The sequence below is a fragment of the Lates calcarifer genome, linkage group LG19, assembly GCF_001640805.2.
Source record: "Lates calcarifer isolate ASB-BC8 linkage group LG19, TLL_Latcal_v3, whole genome shotgun sequence".
Classification (NCBI taxonomy): domain Eukaryota; kingdom Metazoa; phylum Chordata; class Actinopteri; family Centropomidae; genus Lates; species Lates calcarifer.
In genome coordinates, this window is record NC_066851.1 from 8,118,432 (window position 1) to 8,140,109 (window position 21,678).

Below are 21,678 nucleotides of genomic sequence, written 5' to 3' on the forward strand. Positions count from 1 at the left end.
GACACCGGGGTCAGTGGAATTGCCCCACTTGAACTAAAAGACATTTAGTTTGGTTTGGAAAGTGAAAACTCGAACACCATTAATTTGTTTGCTCTCCCACTAGTCATGACCACAGCAAATGCCATCACCTCAAAGAAGTGGTCGGGCCGTCCTCACTTTTATTTGTTTGTTTCTTTGGAGGGTGTGAGAAGTTGTGGAGCGGGGCTGGAGCGGACGTTGGACTTGGTGGTGGGTTTGGGGGGGCGGGCTGAGGACTCTCCAGAAGGAAGGCTTTGCGAGGAGAAAGCTATAGGGAGCTAGCAAACAAGTTAGCTAGCAACAGAGAAAGGGGGGGGGGTGGTGGTGGAGGTGGTGGTGGTGATGGTGTTGGTGTTGGGAGGGGTGGGGATTCATTTAGCCAGGCATAGCTGCTCTTGTTTGTGGTTGTCCCTGACAGCGTCGGCAACGCTGCTCCAAAGCACCTGTGTTTGCTCACTAGCTTTCCCCCAATCTGCTCGAAAAATGCTGTGAGCATGTCACATGGTGGCCAGATAGCCTGGGCACCATGGGAATACAAAAGCCGGGGCTTTTAGAACAGTTAATCATTAATGGAGGCCTTTCTTTTGTTCCCATTCAGCTCCATGCTGACAGAGGCTTTGATATTACATATGGCAGACAGGTCAGACGTAGATATAGCCAAGTACATCGACAGGAAAGTGCTTTTAGGTCGCTTGATGCAGGGTGATGAAAGTAGACAGTAAGCAGCAGTGGGAAAGTGTCCTTCAAATAAAAGCCATGTGCATCTGTGGAGGACAGGGAGAACACACAAGTCAATCTTACACAATGTTCTATGCAATTTGATGTTTTTTTTAACAATATAATAATTGTAATGCTGCCATTGACTGGTAGAAGTGAGTTGCTAAGTAGCATCAATACATGCTGCTGGTACATAAAAGTTCAATAGGTGTGCTAAATTACACACGAAATCCTATACCACCAAGGAAAAAAAAGGAAGACAAATTCATGATTACACCATTGTCACTGATTGGCAGGATGGCAATAAACGGAACAAGTCTTTCATGGGACGGGAGGCCACTTTACCGACCCCACAATTAATTAACATGCCCTAATCTCAGTTTGCTCTCCATCTTGAACTGTCAATGAAAAGTCCAGGACTCATTTCACGCCTGTCAAAGTGGGCTTTAGAACAGCGAGGAAAAAAAAGGCAATGCGTGAACTTGCTTTAACAAAGCAGAGCCAAATTTATCTTGAGGGGAGATTACGTTTGCACAGCCACATTCTTATAAAGCACTAAAAGGGTCAGAGACAAACTCTTATCTTCCATTTACCTCAGCGTGCCAATGGTTCTTTATTGAAAGTTAGTCTCTACCCCACCCTAACCACCACCCCCACCAGTGCTAATAATACTGTATGGGACTTGGAGAGGATAGTGGGACCACAAACATTTACGGCTGAAGAAATGCAGTACAAGAGGCAGGCAAAGTGGCCACTCAACGCAGGATGCTTGGTGCGCTGAGAGTCAATCATTAACGTGGCACTTTTAGTGATATCTGCTCTCTTGCTCAGGGGAGAAGTCGAAAGATAAATGAAGGTTGTGTTTCTGGGAATGAAGAAAGGCTCTAACTTAGGTGCTTTAGCAAACATGCCAACCCACACGTATGTTTCTTTTGAGACATTTTGTTGTCCGGTTCTCATGTCTGAGTCTCACTCAGACAATATGTTCTCAAGCTGGCCAACAATGGTGAAATGACTCAGGTTTATGTGTGTGTTAACGTCAATGTCAATGACCCTTCCCGCATTCTATCGAAACCTCTTTACTTTTCAACCAATATACTCACTTCTTATATTGGTTTTACATGGACTTCTCCTTTCATACAACTGGTTTATGAATGATTATATGGTTTTCTGTATGAGATAACATGTCCAGCAAAATAACTTGAATCAAACTTAAGTAGCTGAACTGTTTCATCATTTTAAGCATTATAAATGGAAATATACATCATTTTCTTTTCATTATGATGAAGCATGATGCAGAGACTATCAGAAAATAAAAACATTTCATATCCTCTTTGTCATGTGTGAGCGCCATGCAGTCATAAATCTTTCTTTTCCTTGCATGCAGCTTGACTTCACTTCAGTGTGTTTATTTGCTAACCCTGGTCACCGATGATAAGGGCCATTGGTGTCCCCAAACTGTAGCTCGCAATCTCTCTTTCTGACAACACGCCCATGTTCCTACCAACACATTTGCACTGTGCAGCCCACAATAAGGGGAAAATAAAGAACAAAACATAGGTGCTAGTAAATCTTTGTCCCAGCTATAAGGAAATAAATTAGGATAAACGGAGTCAAAGGATGGGCTTAACAAGTGTATGCTTCAAACAAAAGTTCCTGTTTCAGGAGGGAAGGTGCATGGGTGATGGATGGCTTGGCAAACATAGCTGACATACCTGGCCAATGCCATGGGCCGGTCACAACCCAGGACTGAGAGGGACATTGTGTGAGTGTTTGAGTGTGTGTGTGTGTGTGTGTGTGAGTGTGCGTCTTTGTGGCTCCACCGCAGCTACCCCTCTTCCCTCTGAGGCTTCATCTCCCTCCTCTCCTCCACTCGGACCATGGGGATCACTTCAGTCAGCAGAGCCCTGTTTGACAGAGACACAGCCTCCATATAAATCCCATCCTCCTATTTATTTGATGTGCAGTTCTACTAGGACGCCTTCGATCCGTCCTCAGGGAGCCCGCATCTCAAAACACTCAAATAGTCTGGGTGCGGCGATAAGCACGGGGCTGGAATTATACTCCCAAATTCCCAAATCCTTATAGAGCATTGTTCCAATGCATTTTAAGACACATACACTGAAACAAAACAGCCAGATGTTATAGACTGGTGAATGATTGTAATTTCAGTTATATACCTTTTTAATATTTTTTCTCTATGCATGTTATATGTAAAAGATAACTAGGAAAAAATTGAAATATATGAAAAGAAAAATGCTCTTTTTCCATTTGGAGCATGGGAGACGGGTCGTTGCAGTGTGGTGGATGAGTGGGAGACCTTTATGGGGAACACCCAGGAATGTTTAGTTAACTCGCCCGTCGCATTCAAGCATGTGTGTCAAAGGTGTTTACAGGGTGTTGACATTCACACATTGGCAGAGGGGTAATGTGAACGGTGCAGCCATGTCTGGCTGAGCTGGGCCCTGAAAATGTTCAACACAGCTAATATGAAATGACATCTTGCTGTCAGAATTTTCCGGTGTGAATGGTGGCATTTAAATAAAGGAACTGGAAACACTTCTGCATTTCACTTCAGTAATTCATTTTTATGGGATCCTATATACATGTATCAGAAAACTACTCTTATTGCAGGAAACATTTTCAGCCAAAAAGCACAAGACTAAATATTTCCTCCTTTATATTCATGCAATTATAAATCATGAAATATACATTACAAAGAGAATATTTTAATGTTTTAATATTTTTGTCAGTATTTGTTTTTTGTTTTGGTTTTTTCTGCTTTATATTTTTCTCAATAAATGATTTAGTTATTGTTTCAATTATATTATGATACTGAACAATACATTTATTCATATATTTAATTGTAATTTTATATGATAATTCATTATATGTTTTACATGTTTGTTTCTGCATATTCCTAAAAACTAATTATTTTACCTTTTACTTGTTTTCAGATTTATAGATTTCCATAATGATAATTTGTGGGATCAATAATACTTTTTTTCAAAAACAGCTACATATTTATTTTATTTTATTTATATTAACAATTAACTAAAACTAATGGAATCATACATTAAAAGATAATTACTGACCTTCTTTTGTTTTTTATTATAAACTCACAAACATTATCATATTAATGTAATTTTACCTTTTACAGATGTTTCATTTTTTGAAGCCATTCAAACCTGTTGTTTTTGTGGTAATAATTTAAAACAAAATATAATCACTGTAATTGTAAATTTCCTGATGCAGTAACATACGGTGCAACTGATAAAACTAACCTGATAATGTGTGGTTTAATTTCCCTTTATGTGATGGCTTAGCAATAAAACACAATTATCCAGTCATATATCCACTCATTGTAACAAAGAGCAAACACCAGATATGTAAATATAATGTTTAGCAGTTTGTCCCAACAAAGCACTGTCACCGTAATTCACAACCACAATTTTTTCTCAAGAAATTGTATTTTTGATGTAGCTCCAAAGTTTAATTTTCAGTGCAGAATAAATATGATTTCCAGTGATGCATAATTATAGTATTTTGTTTGTTTTTAAAATATGTATCAATAAATATCATAATATTTTTTAAATCAAGAACTGTGCAAAATACAATTATAAGTGTAATTTTTAAATATTGAAAAAAGAAAACTTCTGATTATATGATTATTTTTATATGAAAAAAAATTGCATAGCTTCCAGCACATTTGCCTAATCTATAGCAACTTTACAAAATACATATATGCCTGTATTTTAATTATAACTTTGACATTGTGTTACAAATGCGAAGAGTGTCATCATCTTTTCTTCTGCAATGGGTTGCCAAAGAAGCTACCAGTGCCAGCAAGCACAAGTCAGCATGTCATTCTGTCTGTCTATCTGTCCATATGACCACCCACTGAGAACTGTGGGACATGAAATGAACGGCTCTAACTACCTCCTGCCAGCTTTATACTGACCTACAGGTGACAAAACACCTAACCTGTTAAAGTGGCTGTACATCCAATTACTTTAGGTCACATCATATCTACATTTATAATGACTGAACCACACACCAGAACACTACAGGTATCACTCAGACCACCATTGTTTAAGGTAACTGGAGAAGTGTTGTAAGTTTCCTATGACTCACACGGCTCTTTTCTCCACCCATGAATGCTGGAAGATTGTAGTAGTCGCAGTGAACTTAAAAACGAAGTCCTCTCAACTCATAAATTACACGGCCACGGACAACCTTAAGCGGTGTTGAAATGCCTCGAACAGAGCTTTATTTCAGCGTTGGTGGAGCGTGAAGCTGAGAGCACCACCCCACAAGGAGCCTGGCTCTCACAGGCACAAATAAGACAGCTATTCATCTTGCCATACCTGAGGTCTGACATGCTGGCAAAACGCTGATGGTGCACCAAAGGTGGATGTGAAAACAAGCACTTACTGTTTCTTAATGATGTTGCTCTTTGAGGTATTGCTTCCGTAATGGGCCATATACCTTTGTTTGTGATTAGGCCCCCTTGTGAATAAAGTCTGGTCTTAAATTTAAAAAATTCTGCCCCAAACAAAAGGGTTTTCCTTCCTGGGACCTGTCTTGGCACAGCTACTGGCACTTTGAAATCTGATCTGACAGATTAAGAGCTTAGCCATTAGAATAAACCACTGTGGAATCATCATGGGTTGTGTTTTCACTCTGGTGAAAAAGGAACAGTTTCCCTGTCGTTTCTGTGACAGTAAAAGCTGCTTGTCACTCTCTTCAAATACATAACAATTCTTAAGAAAAAGTATATGTAAAATGCACATTTTAAGAGTGGTTATATAAATGTGACAGTGAAAAAAACACTGCCAATGGCAATCTTTTCAAAGGTTTTTCTTCAACAACATCATATTGTGTAGAAATCATTCTCGGTCTGACCACCCAGGGGGTCCCTGACACCACAACCTTTACAGAGGGGGATGGGTATGCGTGTGTGTGTGTTTGTGTTTAGGCAAGTGTCTGCTCACATGCATGAATATGCTCCTTCATCTTATGTGTATTGATCCTCCTGTGACACCCCGCTACTCTTCTTTTTTTCTGATGTTTGTTTGTTTGTTTGTTTCAGACACATTTACTATTGTTATTTTATTCCCAGCAGACTTCAGCAGGGAAGCACGCCACTGACTTCCATTTCCTGCCATGCAGACAACATTACATGTATTGAGTGTGAATACACATTCAGCAGAGAACTGGTCAATGTAAATGCAAACACAAACCAACAAACCAAAACAAAAGAGCACAATATGGATCTTTCTCTCAGCCAGAGCCACTACTCTTTGCTCTGTTTGCCCTCTCTTCTGGCTGGAGTTGCCATTAGGTCATATAATGGCCGCATCTCACTTCTCCCTCAAGAGCCCTCAGAAGCTTTCTGCCTTTGGCTGAAAAAGTACATCTTTGTCAGGGCCTCACTATTTATTCCTTTTATACACACTTTGATATTTCTCACTTTCCAAACCCAAGTCTTTCTCATTTTTCTCTGAATGACAATGATTCAAACTGCTCTAAAAATGAAAATTCTCTGTCAGCTTAGGCAAAAAAAATCCACTTGGGTATCGTTATCGCACTCTGTGCTTGACTTGTGCTGCCTCCTTTAAGATGAGAAGAGAAGGGTCAGCCGCTCTCCCCCCACCACCACCACCCCCGGCTGCCACCCTGCCTTTTTATAGCAAAGTGGAAGCAATTCAATCCCTAAACGAGTACACATGCTAAGGTGAACAGAGATACACATGTGATAACCCGTTCAATTAGACAACACCGTCATGGCAGGCAGAATGTGTACAGATAAATGACCATACAGTATGGTGTACAATGGGAATTAAAAGTATAGGGCAGCTGGGCTCTTATCTGGCCGGGGAAGAAGAAACCAGGCAACAAAGGGAGGCCTAAGACTAAGAGGCTTGATGCATGGGAAAGCCATGGGCCGGCCATTGTGGCTGCCCTTCTGCTGAGCAAATAGTCCAAACTGTTCATTCCCCATCTCCCATTCTCTCGCCGGTACATTGTTTGTGTCCTTGCATTTCATTCTGACTGGGGAAGATTGCTCTCAGGGCCAGTGAGCAAACAGTCCAGAAAAGAGCCAGCTATCTCCTGCCGTTCCCAGGAGAACTAGCATTTTTATTTCAGCTCCAAGCTGTCAAAGGATTGGAGAGTTTATGTCAGGATCCTGAATTAATTGCTTTAAGCCTCAGGGCCGACGCCGGCGTTTTTATCACCAAATGTTCGGTAAAATGTTTCCTAGCAAATTATGCATCCCCCCCACCCACCATTGCCTCTCTCAGTCGCCAAACATTTGGTATTGGATACATACAGGATGAGTTTCTGCAACACAAATGATGTGTTTAGTTGTTGTGACAGCACAATGGTGTGAATAGTGATGGGCTATAGCACGGCTGTCAAGGATTTGGTGGAATGAAGGCAAACAGCAAACTTTTGTGTGAGTGTGTGTGTGTGTGTGTGTGTGTGTGTGTGTGTGTGTTTTTTTTGTTTTTTTTTTCTCCTCTCCCGCTCCATGACGGTAGGTACACGAGCCAAGCTTGGCAATAAAGTGAGTAAGCTTACAGATGCCTCAATAAACCATAGCTGTTCAGACATTTGGTGGACCAAGCTTTAAAGGCTCCAAACTGTCCTCTGAACTGCCAAAGTGACTTCAGAACCGTCTGTCATCCTCATATCCATCCCATGCCACTGCTTACTTAATAACTATACACAGTATATCATACATTTGGATTTAAGAAACTATATATGCCTGCAAGTCCTATATCCAACCTAACTCCACTTAGCAACAACTTCAGGATCTTGAAATACCAGTTTTACGACAAACTTTGTGCTAAATTTCTTAAAATGCACTAAACAAAATCACACAGTTGATACTGTTGATAACTTTTGGCTTCTCACACACATTCCAATCCACTGTATCAATCCCAAATATCCCACTTATCCTATGCAGAGAATTTTTTTGGAGTAAAGAAAATTGCTGCGGTTTTTATAACTATCATCATGCTGGCATATCTGGATGTTGTGATTTCATTCTCTGTTGACTCTTACGTTAACAGGCCAAAAACAACACAGGAGCGGGCGGTCCAACAGTCCCAGTCTTCAGAGCCACACATCAATAACTGAACCTGGAGCCACCATCTGGACTTTGCTTTTCTTTACCCAAATGCATCTGAGGGTGCAGTGGACCATTATATTTGCATCTAAAAAGCATTAGTAATATTTCACCATGCCGCATGACGCCGTGCTATTTGTATAATTAAGCCCTTTATAAATCTACCTGTCATTCACCCATTGCTGAATACAATAATTCTAGGTGGTGGTGCTCCGATCTAAAAACTGATAGGGAGTTGTTCCCAAAAAATAAGCAACTTCCCTTCACATGAAAGGTTTGCATATGAAGGAAAGTCAATGTGGGATTTGCATCAATGCATAAATACAACTGTCTCTGACACTATGACCTCAAACAGTGGTTGGTTGTAACAAGTCTGAACCCACAGCTAATTTAACTGTAACCAAAGGCTCCTCACGAATACTTTTCATGATAAGCAATTGGTGCACCGTTCACGCAACATTATCCTTCCGATGGGCACTTCAAGATAAGGGTATCCCCGGCTCTGCCCAATAAATCTGCCAGTTGACTCCTTAATCTGAAAGGATATTAAGTGACAAATGCTGCGATGTTTCTGTCAGCATCAAGCAGGCGAGGGTTAAATAGTGTGTATCAGGGGACTACTCTGCAGTGGGGGGAAAACATACAGGCATCATCCTTCACCATAATCTGCTCAACAGCCCTATAGACATCTCCCAGCTTTCCTCAATCCTTCAACGGAGCATCAGCCTTTCCATTATAAATAACACAGCCATTTATATGGGATTAAATTGGGGATTAATTTAATTCAAGTCAGGGTATGGGAATTCATTAGCAGGCTGACAGTGGCACTATACATGGGGTGAATTTAATTTGAATCCCCCCAAGGGAAGCACTATGGGGCACTGGGGCTGTGTTGAAATGGAGGTCTTAAAGACAAGGGGGGGTATTGTTCCACACTTTAGATTTGGACACTTGTAAGGTGGCACTTTATTGCTGTTGATGGGTTGTTATCAAATTGAGAGTGTCCTGAACCAGACAGACCATGCTGAACAGAGAGCGAGAGAGAGAGGGGTGGTTTTATCTGAAGGGAAGGGAGGCTTACCCTCGCATGTGGCCTTACCTATCTGCATGGATCAAGAAGAGTTCTTGACACTCGCATGACCGCGAGGAAGTAAATACAGGTTTTTCACACAGATTTGGCTCTCACTCATACGGTATTAAAATGAGCACATTATTTGAATGTCAGTGATTCTCATGAATGTTGAAATGGCATATCTATTGCGGCCATTTCCGACAAGCTGTGCGGTGTAAAGTAAAGGCATTAAATTCAGCTCGGACGCAGATTACAGAATTCACCCCTGCAGAACACCATCCTGGCATTCACTAAATTGGACAAGTCCCATTGTAAGATAGCCTATCACAGCGCACATGTCTGCATAGAGGAACATATGCAGGACAAAATATTCCGTAGTTTGTTATTCCGAGGACGGCACTGGGGGCACACGGGCTTGTTTGCCTTTGCTGGGAGAGGAGATTGGATTGGGGGTTTAAATGAATCGCTGGCGCACCACGTTTATAGGTTTCATTAACTTTTAATGAGTTGGGTGTCCTTCGCTGTGATTGGCTGGCAGAGCTCTGCCTTCACTTCCTGGAACTGGAGCTGAGGGGGAAGTGAGGAGATATTGCAGTATGTTGGCTTCCATGTTACAGCCATGTGCTGCTGGATGTGCCACAGCGGGTGGAAATGGGTCAGAAAAAAGGAGGGATATAATGTGGTACTACAGAAGCCCCAGATATCCATCAGCACTGGCAACTGCTAAATCTAAAACCTGGAGGTATCGAGCCTCAAGGGGAATAAAGAAACCTTGGCAGATCAATCACAGCCAAGCAGGCATCCCTTTACCACAGCTGACTGACATATCGCTTTATGGTAGCTTTGCCAACAAGGTTTGATCTCAAAGACAGGCATGAGACCCACTGGGAAATGCCTGTGGAATTACCAAAGAGGGGCTAGAGGCACGAGTGTGTGCATGCACACAAATGTTTGCAGTAGTCAACCCAAGCAATACCTAACTTCGTATTTTGAGGATCTTTAATCTCCATCCAATATAGTATCTTTCTGCCTGGTTGATCACACATATACTGTAAAGTGTACAGAATATATATATATATATATATATATGTTTCTCCTTGAGAAGCTAATCTCCCCCTCCTCACAGTCTCACTTCAGCACTCCTGAGAGGCGAGCACTTTGACTGTCATCGCCATTTTATCTCCATCACACAGACATGAGGAAAGTTCTTCATCACATTATCTCCATCGCCATTGATTTTCAGTTGTTGCCCCCAAATGAAACAACTCAGTTAGTCTGGTAAGATGGGGGCCCAATTCCCCTCCATTTACATGATGACAGACCTGTGCTGCAATACTTTACAAGGATAAACACTGACCATCCATCCACTTCCAGGCGTATAAAAGCAGTGGGGTAGTGAGAGGCACCCTGTGCTGGCCTGAATAGATTGCCTTTAGGTCAGTGCACGTCCCACCAGCTGCTGCCTCACAGTACTCAATGGGCATTGTTGATGGACCTCTCTCTTTCTCCCTCTCTCTCTTTCTCCCTCTCTCTCTCTCTCAGGACATGAAGGACTCCTGCACTGGAATGTCACATAGTCGTGTCAGAAGAGTGCAGACACATCACAGTCATCGGCCGCATTCTCACCCTGTCCATCCTGCCATCCCTCTCTCGCTTTCTGTCTCTCGTGATCTCTCTCTCTCTGAACACACACACACACACACACCTCCTCCTTTCCATCATACAGAGCCCTGACCCGGCCCTCATTCGTCAAGATTTGCAAAATAACGGCAACATCAGTCAGTTATGTTTACTGTGAAACTTTTCAGCACTTTATGGTTAAACTGTCGTAGAAGTTTAGTAATGATAAGATGGGAATAGTTATGATGTAAAAATCTGCCTCTTGTTGTAAAATATACATTTTCCACTGAAAAAATGGCCAGAGCAGAGAGGAGGAAAAAGTCACATTTCTGTGTGAACAGTAGGGTGAGAGAATGAGTAGGATATGTATGTAGTAGGGTATGTATGGCTTTGCTACATATCTGTAAATCCATGATTATTCTCTAGAAGGATATTTCAGGATATGAGCAGAGGAACAGATCCCTCCATAAGCTGGTTTCTACTCTCTCTTGTAGATTGTGCAAAACACATAATCAAACATTTAGATATTATTTGCACTATCCAGGAACATAAAATTATATATGCAAAATTTACAAATACTGACAATGTTAATTTTAAAACTCATCCAAAAATCACTTTTAATTTTTTATGAAAAGGCCGTCATCACAGTCAAACAGTTCCTTTGTAACTTAAAAATCTGCCCATGTTCCAGTTTAACTCATGCAGGGTTTTGACTGTTTTTTTCCCCTTCAGCTGTTTAAATTTCCTCTAGTAAAACAGAATATAGTGAATAAGAAGATTTAGGCTGTACCTATGCATTTGAGGCCTTTTAGAAGCCACAGAACACAATAAAAGAAGGTGAACAACTGCTGCAAGAAAAAGTTATAGTACAGTTTGAAGTTTACTGCTGAATTATGCACTGATATAGGTATACAGTATTTCCCCAATGTGCCAGTTGTAGTTTACTCCTTTTTTTTAATTCATTGTTTTGGCTGGAAATACTAAAGGAATCTATAATAATGCTAAATGCTGATATTTAACTGTATTTATATTTTAACCTCATATAAACTTTATGTAAATATCACACAATAAATCTACAACAGAGAGGATATTTTACCATTTTGATTACAGATTTCCAATTTAGCTTACTGTATAATTTTAATTTTATAACTAATATTTTGATGTTGTACAGGCTGTTATCAAAACTTTAAATTAACCTCATTCTAAATTCCAAATCAACCAATTACGAGTAAAACAAAAGAATAGACAATAATGACAGCAGCGTAATAAAACAGCAGTACTACAGATGTTATACTGTAGAGGCCAATATGATTATTCATTTATTAGATCAACAGAAATTTTTATTTTAAATATTTCAGTCCAAGACTTAAGTTGTTTCCTTAAATTTTACAATAATAAAAGAAACGTCATTCTTATTTTTCTCCCACACACTTCTCTTCATCAAACAATAATAGCTACTAGCCCAACAATTTTATTCATCGCCAGTGCAAAAGTGCGGAGAAAATTGGAGGCACATACGGTGAATGGACGGACGCGGGACAACGCGGCGTCACACACCGGGCCGGAGCCGCCTGCTGAGAAACCATGGGTGGCTTTGAGTTTTGACTTTGTGGTCCCTTTAATATAGTGAGGGACGGCAGTTTGCCTTGCTAAGATATGGGATTAGGAGTATTTCTGGTGAAAGAGGAGTTAAGTCGGGCTAGTGTGGACGGTCCCTCCCCTGCAAAAGGCTGAGACAGAATTACAGCTTGTTGGACCGGTGTCCCGCCGTCGCCATGGAGACAGATCTACTTGGGTGTTCCAGTCCGCGGCGCGGGGCTTCAGCGCAGAGTCTATAGGTGCGGCAAGACACCCTGCTGTATATAACACCATCTGACTCCCTGAAATAACCCTACACCTGATTTAATACATATAACCTGATGAGGCGAGCTATTAGTGATGATTCAAGAGTCTTTATTACCGGAGGATTGTGACTGTTCTGCGCTGACACGCTCATCTTATAGGCTGCTGCCACAGTGTGAATTTTCATGTTTTTTTCTCACTTTTTTATTTTGTTTTCTCTCTCACGCAAAAAATTGCAGTCAGGAATGATAGCGTCCCTACGGTGCTATAATCAGTTGACGCCCATGGGTGGATGCGCCTATGGCTTATAGGGTACTGAGTCATTCATTGAAAATAGAGGCCCAAACTCGCCTAGGCATTAAAATACATTGCTGTAGGGAAAATGTCTCACTTAGGAGGTCTGGTACAATTAGAAACTATTTAAAGGTGTGAACAGAAAAAAAAAGGCAAATTGCTCATTGTTTAATTTCCAATACTGATTTTTTTATAGTTGAACTATGAAGAGCTGATTTTTTTTTCTCTGTACTGCATTATTTCTTTCTGTACTTTTTTTTTTATCAGAGCTACATTATATTTATACAACTGCAGATTTTCCGTCACCGGCCTGCAGCCACAGTCAGCCTATCTGCCACAGAGGCGTCTGACAGCTTTGTGTCCCTGTGAGAAAACGCTGTGATTTCCAGGCCTTAATCAAGAAATATGCAAATGCTACTGCAAGAAACGCGTGGAAATCAGGTTAGCGGATTTTTTTTTTTTTTTTTTTTTTTTTTTTTTTTCAGATCAACAGGCACGACCATCCTTTTATTCAGTTGCTATAACAACAGATGTGCTCGTCTATGGTGAGCTGCAGAGGTATCCTCCCTGATGGAAAAAAGCCCGTATAGTACAAAGTTATAGGAAGACACAGAGAGGGGGAAAGGTGCAGTGATGTGGCCTCGGCGAACTTTTGTCCGTCAGTACAGACTGAGGTTGGCTACCTTTGAACCGGCAAAGCTCCAAAAGGCCATTCCCATCTCAGTGTGCACTGGAGAGGGCTTGACTGGGGGGTTATCCCGCCCTCAGAGGGTCCGGACACAATTGTTTAATGTTGGAGAGCTCCCCATCTGCTTAAGATTCACTAAAATTATGTATTAAGATTTAGAAGAACTACTTATTCAAATATGACCTCTTGAACATAATTTCGTAAAGGCATGATTGCAAAATATTAGGAGTATTTTTTTTCTATTATTATTATTATTATTGTTGTTGTTATTTTGTTCATTGCGTTTGTAATAAATTACGATTAAAAGATAACTGTATAAAGATTACGCAATAGAATTCCGATTTCTGAACACGCAAAATCAAGTATCACCTTCATTTATTAAAATCTCGACATCACAATCGCGAATTGTTTTATGTATTTTTGACAATAACTAATCAAAACATACCCTGAAAAAAATCGATTTGTGTAGTGGTGTAATATTAAAGCAGCAGCAGGGTCAGTGCTGTAGTAAAGCTCGTTTTCATGACAACAGTGCAGCAACAATGATACCTATCAGCCGCACACTGCAAAAAATATCCATCTCAACAAGTCATTATATGTCCATACTGAGCCCCATATTTCACTGAACGAGTGAATAGATCCGCTGGTTTCTCCTCTAAAATCAATAAGCGTTTCCTAGAATAAGAAGATATTTTACTGCCTTGTGAGATGATTTAGTTTTAAGACATCACCAGCTCTAAAAACAAATGGAATCATCTCAGCCTCTGCAAAAAAAAAAACTCCATCGATTTTTAAAGTTACATTTTTAAATATGCACCAACACTGAGCCTAAACCAGCGCTTATGACAGTTTTTTTGCAGTGCAGCGGGATCCCTCTCCATCACAGAAACTCGCAGCAGCCTCCACCACACAACCTGCAGATCCCCTCAGCTTTGCACCACCCTGTCGTGAAATCCAATACGTCTCCTTTCTCATGAATTTAGGATATCAGCCTCTGCCCCCCCAATCCCCAAACCCCTCCTCATGCATGTCCGGGAACAGCCATCAAACCACCTTTTCCATCCCAGTAAAAAAAAAAAAGAATGAATAAAGATGTCTTTAAAAAGGAGAGAGCGTTATAGAAAATAAAAAGCTTCATACCTGTGTAAAATAGCCGGTGCTTGTTGTTGGCAAGCCACACAGGAGCCCATTGTAGAAGCTTCGCCTTCTGCCTTCTGCAAAGGGCTCCAGACATCACGGCATTTATTTGAGCTCAAACTCTGTCACTGTTGACTTTAGCACAAAGCAAAGATTTCACTGCCCCGCTAGTTAAAAAAATGATTATTTTACAGAGATATCGATCAGTGTGCTATAAAAAAATCAGCTTAGCATTATATGTCTAAAATGAATAGAACGAAATTTAATGTCTGTGTAAATTTACAGAGCTGCGACGTCCTATTCAAAGTTTACACTTGTGCAATTTGGTTTGTGTGTGTACTCTTCCTATATGTGGGCATAGCCTCCACTCTATTGTTTACTGGCTTTGTTTATTCGCAGATCACGCTGTTTAAAGTGCGATCTGTAAAGAGGGTCTGGAGAATAAACGCACACTTTAGGCCCTACGTGTTCAGAAGGCGAAGGGGTGTCATTTGGTTGTAAGGGGAGCAGAAATGTCCCCCCGAACTCCCCTGGCCTTGGATTTGAGCTCAGCAGGGAAGAACAGGCAGGAGGAGTGTGTGTGTGTGTGTGTGTGTGTGTGTGTGTGTGTGTGGGGGGGGGGGGCGGCTCGATTCATTTGGACAACAACTAGCCTATCTTATCTAACAAGAGGGGAGGGTCCAACTACTTTAAAAATAGGGAGTAGACAATGGACCCCCAGATTGTGGGGAGAGAAGTTAGAGCAGCACATTGAGGCGGCTCTGTTCCCAAATCAGCCCCCTTTTCCAGCAACTATTCTCCTGCGCCACGGGAGGCTGTTTTATGTGACAATGACACTTAATCTTAGTTACTGATCTAAACTTTGCAGTGTGTGTGTGTGTGTGTGTGTGTGAAGAGAGAGAGAGAGAGAGAGAGAGACCGTGTGTGTGTGTGTGTGTGTGTGTGGGGTGGGGATCAACCTGGGTGACTGGCATGGCAGGCATGGGCGATTGAGTGACAGCCTGAATCATAATGTGCCTCACTGTATGTATGTTTGTGTGTGTGAGGGAAGGGAGGGGGGGAGGGGGGTTGTCAATGGCTGATTGAATACATTTATATGTGACCGGCTCCTCGTGCACATCAGTGACATCAAACTGTATGTATGCATACACTGATGGTTAGAATCTTTGGGCTGATTGCATGATGTCAGTTTCTTACGGAAACACTCATTTTCATTTGTAGCATATGGAGTAGATGTTGTAGTTTTTTTGTTTTTTTTTTTAGCTCGCTTTCTTCCTTCTAATGTTTTTCTATAGGGGTTCATCACTTCAGCCCAAAATATTACAAAGTGGCTGATGTGTTGGATAAACTTTTTTCCTCCCCATAAATATCCCAATTTATGTTTGGGATTAATGAGTGAGTGTTTGTTTTGTTTACATTGACTGAATGACAAATTGAAAGCATTGTGCTCAGTGTTGTCCAGCAAAGCTATTAATCCCTGCTGAAAATATGTGCCTTATTCTAACCGCATATGGATACGAATCATTCCCAGAATTAGGAGGGGGAAAAAAACAATAATTAATATGAAACTCATTTTATGCAATAATATGGAATGTTATTATGCATGTTGTAAATAGCTGGATCTGAGTAAAAAATAAATAAGTTGTGTCTTCCTCTTAACAAATTAAAGTTTTAAATATTTATTGTGTATTTAATGTAAATTAATGAAAATTACTATGTGTATTTAATGTGAAATATTTCTGCTAACATTTATGTTATATTCTGTTACATGCATTTAACCCAAGTCCACCGTCAGTGGGAACACAGCTGCTGCTAACAACATTTAGGCTAATAGTGGAGATAGGTGTCCTCTTACAGACTACTCCTACTGTTGTAGCATAATAATAATAATAATAATAATAATTGTGAAACACCATCATATTCAGAAAACAAAACCAATAACACTTTAATATAGATTCTGTTCTTGTCACTACAAGAATACACATATACAAGCCATAAATAGGAATTACACAAATGATTGAAGAAATCCTGCGAGGCATTTAAATTCATTTAGGAATCCAGTTATGCAGATGGAGGCTATTTTACAGCAAGTTTTTGTTTGTATTTTGTCTTTGGGGTCCATTCATTCCTGAAGCCGACTTCTGAACAGGTCTCGTCACATTATCATTACTTTTAATTATTATCATTATTATTGTCAACATCCTTTCTCAAAATAATCAGACTACTAACAAACTCGACAACTAAAACGGTGGGGAAACATCAAAAATATCTGAAATACATATTGTACACAAACTCTATATTTTTTTTTTTTTTTTTACAAATGTACAAATTGAAGGGGAGAAAGTCCACATCGGATAGAGGCGGTGAAGAGTTTATGAGGAGTTCATGATTGGCCTGGAATAGACACCTTGGTAGTAAGTTGTGTCAGGTATGGAGGAAGAATCCAGGCCAGGTTTCCCCGCCATGGAGCCCATGGAAAGAGCCCCGGTCATGGGGGAGCCGTAGCCGGAGTAATGCATCACCTGCTCGTAAGTCTTTAGGTCCATTTTATGATGCTGCTGCTCCGAGGACATGAGGTTATTGATGGAGAAGGGGTGGTTAAAGGAGTAGTGGTGCTCCGGCTTCAGGTGCGCTTCGTGAGCAAGGACAGAGTGATGCTGGGACATGAGGTGCTGCCCCTGCGACACCGGGGAGGCGGCGGCGTGCTCCGGGCTCAGGGCCTGGCTCGTCTTCATGTCCGACAGGGACCTTTTGTGGTCGCTGGAGGAGGAGTTGGAGTGCGGGGACTCGTTGCCGTTGCAGCTCTCGGAGCTGCTGTTGGAGGAGCCGCCATCTCCCGATTTGCGCCCGGCGTCCTTCATGGGCATCTTCTTCTCGCACTTGAAGCGCTTCTGCCTCCTCAGGTAGCAGCCGTTCTCGAACATGTTCCCGGAGTCCGGGTGGAGAGTCCAAAACGAACCTTTCCCGGGTTTATCCGGCGACCTGGGCACTTTGAGGAAACAGTCATTGAAGGACAAAGAGTGGCGAATGGAGTTCTGCCAGCGCTGCTGGTTCTGTCGGTAAAAAGGGAAGAGGTCCATTATCCACTGGTAGATCTCGGCCAGTGTCAGCATCTTACTGGGAGACTGCTGAATGGCCATGGTGATGAGAGAAATATAGGAATACGGGGGTTTGGCGTGCGTGTAGCTCCTGCGGTAGGTCTTAGGGTCTCTGGACCTGTTGATGTTAGACTGTCCGTATATGGGGCTCATGGCGTTCATGGTGTTGTAGGATGTCAGAGCGTTCATAGACGCGGGCTGCGCGGTCATGGGACTCATGCTGGGGCTGAGGGCTGCGCTCATGGCCGTCATGCCCGCGCCCATGCCGTTCATGGCTCCGGTGCCCGGCGACATGCCGGTCATGGAGGGGCTCATGCCCGTGTTGACGTACGACATGTTCATGGAGTTGGCCGTCATGTTGGCAGTGGTGCTCATGCCGGACATGCTCATGTAGGTATTCATAGAGTTCATTCCCAGGCCCGTGTTCATGTTGCCAACCGAGGTGTAACACTGTCAGTGAGGGGAAAGAGGCACTCATCAGTTTCATCTGGCGCAAGCATTACACTGAAATGCAACTGCAATTGCTAAACACAAAGGTCAGCTTTTCTTTAAACCAAAGAAAATCTGATTATTGTAAATATTAATTGAATAATATATAATAACATGAAGAGCATGTCTTATTCTAAATGTGCGCTGCTTGGTAAAGGTTGAAATGATTTCAGGGGGTTTTGCTCCTGCGTGAAATACAAAGCTGCTTATTCTTAACAATCCATTTAAAGACACTGTTCATCTTGGTAAAATACGTTAAATAATCCGTTAAAAATATAAAAAACGTTAACACCTAATACGTGCTCTCTCTTTCACACACACACACACACACACACACGAAACAGCGACTGCAACACAAATATTTGAATCAATCTCCGCAGAAATCAAACAGCTCGGATGTTTGTTGAGTGGAAACAGGACAAAAAAATAATCTGATTTAGTAAAGATACGTATACAGACTTATGAAATTATAATCCGAGTGAAAAGTCCCCCCCCCCCTCCTCCTCCTACATGTCAAGCAACTTTGTTAGGATAGTGCGCTGCGTGGAGATGGGGGAGGATTTGGAGGCGCCTCAAGTCAATATTTGATCACAAAGTTAATATTATCTCAGGGCTAATATTGAGTTGTATAAAATGGGATCGGCTTTAGACGGGAAAAAATATATATTTAAGGTACCCACCTCGGGCTCTCCGTAGTAGGTGCTCCAGTCGGTGTGTTCGTGTCCTTCCATTTTAACTGCTCCAAGCATCATGGAGGACTTTTTACAAAGCGTCTCCCAGCAGAGGAAAAGCCAAAAGTCTCTCTAATAGCAGGTGACTGGGGACCACTGGGTGTATTTAGGTCGTCGGTGTGTCCCTTCGTCGAGGACTGGCTGCATGTGTGTCTTACGGAGCCAGCCGTGAAATGCGTCTGTCAGTGACTGGAGTTCAAATGACGCTCCGTGCTGCCTGTTAACGCTGTGATATAGCTCTGTGCGCTAGGCAAGCCTCCAATCCCTACTTCTACGCCTTGGGCCCTATTTGAATAATCTCCTCGCACCTAGATGTGAGACTCCTCAAGCTTCAACCCCCCCACCACCCCACCCCTCCTCTCCACCTACCCACCCACCCACCACCGCCACCACCCCAATTGTACACCTGCGCTGACTGAAAAGAACAGTTTCATATGAAAAGCTTCATTATAAACTAATCTTATTGTATTTTGGCTCCGGCAGGAGAGAGAAAAAAGAGCTATAAAAGGAATGTTTGGCCGCTCTTCCGCGGTGCGCTTTTCATTACGCACATCCTCAATAACCACAACGTGCTTATTCCACTTCAACTGAGCTGAAATCATAATCCATTTTACTGCGTTCAAGGAATTTATAGCTTAAGCCTATAAATGTATAACTGTTAATTATTCTACACCAATGACAACCCAGCTAAAGAATGTTAAACTGTTTATGAATTAAATACTCATAAAAATAGATCTATTCTAAAAATGCGCTTTAAGAAATACATTTAGACAAATTCCGCCATTAATTGTTACTTGTATTTCACAGCCAGGGTTGCGCTGCTGTATAAATTCAGGCATATTTAACTGCTCAAAGAGTCACATAATTGTATTTCATACGCCCGAAGTGTTAACCTGCAGAGACTATTGGTCGCTGATGTGGGCCTGCATGAATGCACGTGGGCAGTGCACGAGCACCTATACTACTCTGGTCCATTTAAATGGTTAATAACACTTTTGATAAATAACATTGCTCGGGTAATAGTCTAATGATACCAAGAGGTCAGTTATTATCATCACTCTGCTCCAGATGTTTGACAATTAAGTTTTTAAAAAGGCTGCTGTTCTCCACGTATTTCCCACTATTAAAGTGTGCGCCATCTTCATAAATTATTTCACTAATATTTGCGAAAAAGTGAGATTTTGTTCTGCTTCACCAACCTGGATGACCGCATTACTGTTGCTAAATGTTTTAATTAGTGTTGAATATGCCAGACATAGCTTCAGAGCGCCCTCTCTCGGTTATTGCCTCCAACTGGCTTCACTGTTTGTGGCACAGAAATCAGATCCAATTCTTTGAAATTAAACGCCCGTGAAACATTTTAGAACCGATGGAATCTGTGCGCATTTTCTTTTTTTTTTTTTTCTTTCGTTTTTGACGCTAAATAGATGCAGAATAATTTAAGTCAGCTACGTATAGAGGATATCAAGCCGCAGAGTTATTTACCCACCTTTTTTATTTGCTGGACTGAAAATACAGTTTGCATAAAACTCAATGGTGCCAGTTCAGTGTGTATCACAGTGTGTGAAGATTGAGTTTTGTTTATATTTATTTTTGGGACACTCTTTAAATAATAAAACTTCATTTGTATCCACTGTCACAGTATCAGACGGGTAAGGCCCGGAGCTTCCGAGGCTCCTCGCTCCTCTGCCTGCCTGTACAGTATTTGTATGACACAAACATCAAGGTGAGGCTGCAGTCCGGTGCCAGCCACGTGTCAGTAGTTGTACATCTATTTGACTGCATATTTACGCAAGAGCATAACTATCAGTATAGAGCCCCATTAGTAAAGGCGAGTAAACCTGTCGTGTTGACGAGGGACTAACAGAGTCTGCTTAACTTGGAAATGAGATCATGAGAAAAAAAAAAGCTGTGTGTGTGTGTGTGTGTGTGTGTGCGTGAGTTTGAGTGTGTGTGTTTGAGGATTGGGGATTGCACCGGTGGAGCTGGAGACGGTCAAATCTGCGCTTTCTCGGCTTGACTCAGTCAATATTCATTTTTATTTCTCATCATTCAAATTCTTATAATAAAAAACAAATGGAAAAATAACTATCCAATATTTATTTCTATTTAACGTATATATTTGACATCCATATACTCCAACATATTAATCATAAGAGTATATTTGTAGAGGTGTAATGTATTAGGGATAATGAACATGTATGTCTTCATGTAAAACAACGATAAAGCTCACATGCTGTTCACTCATGAATGAGGCATATGAAACATTAAAAATATAAACAATAAAACAAAATCAGTTTCACACGTTTTGCATCGATGGCTAACAGATATGTACTGAAATACACAAGCATGGTGTTTTTCAGTGTCAAAAAATGTAGGACACATTTTTACCCAAGTGTGTGAAGTGACCAGAAATCTCCTTGTGGGTGTTCATTTAAATTGGCCTTCACTGTTTGTAAAGTATGACCAGATGTATAGTGCATATGTTTTAAAAATATAAGCATTTTTATTCCAACAGACAGACACAAGCCCCTCAGTACTCTAAAATGGTCCTTGACCTGCATGACATTATGTTCCTGAATGAGACATGTTGCTAATTCCATAGTAAATCATCAACCTGCCTGAGTTCTCTCACACGGGTGAAGGTCACTTTTTGGATTTAGTCAAAAACAAGAACTCCAGCCAGCTCCAATTGCTCTATCACTTATTTTGTGGGTATTTCTTATTTATGCTCTGCTGCGTGTGTGTGTGTGTGGTGTGTGGTGTGTGTGTGTGTGGTGTGTGTGTGTGTGTGTGTGCTATAATACACACAGTTTCTCTATGTCAGGCATGGAAAG

General features: G+C 41.3%; 1 protein-coding gene and 1 long non-coding RNA gene across 2 annotated transcripts; both read right to left on the reverse strand.

Annotated features, from left to right (window-relative positions):
- Nucleotides 1-333: 333 nt before the first annotated feature.
- On the reverse strand, nucleotides 334-14,758 carry LOC108898023 (uncharacterized). The gene is made up of 3 exons (XR_001963384.2): nucleotides 14,527-14,758; nucleotides 2,451-2,642; nucleotides 334-782 (listed from the first exon to the last, which is right to left on the reverse strand). It is a non-coding gene; the product is annotated as an uncharacterized LOC108898023 (long non-coding RNA).
- Nucleotides 14,759-16,443: 1,685 nt separating this feature from the next.
- foxa2 (forkhead box A2) lies at nucleotides 16,444-19,142 on the reverse strand. Its single transcript, XM_018697879.1, has 2 exons — nucleotides 18,791-19,142; nucleotides 16,444-18,071 (listed from the first exon to the last, which is right to left on the reverse strand). Exons 1-2 carry the CDS (start codon nucleotides 18,860-18,862, stop codon nucleotides 16,896-16,898), a joined length of 1,248 nt encoding a protein of 415 aa, XP_018553395.1. The 5' UTR covers nucleotides 18,863-19,142; the 3' UTR covers nucleotides 16,444-16,895.
- Nucleotides 19,143-21,678: the final 2,536 nt, after the last annotated feature.

Bases quoted from the DNA above. Each gene is read 5' to 3' on its own strand.
- foxa2 (XM_018697879.1), bottom strand. From the start codon at position 18,862: ATGATGCTTGGAGCAGTTAAAATGGAAGGACACGAACACACCGACTGG. The intron at 18,072-18,790 runs GTGGGTACCTTA...CCTCACTGACAG, and splicing joins CCTACTACGGAGAGCCCGAG to TGTTACACCTCGGTTGGCAA.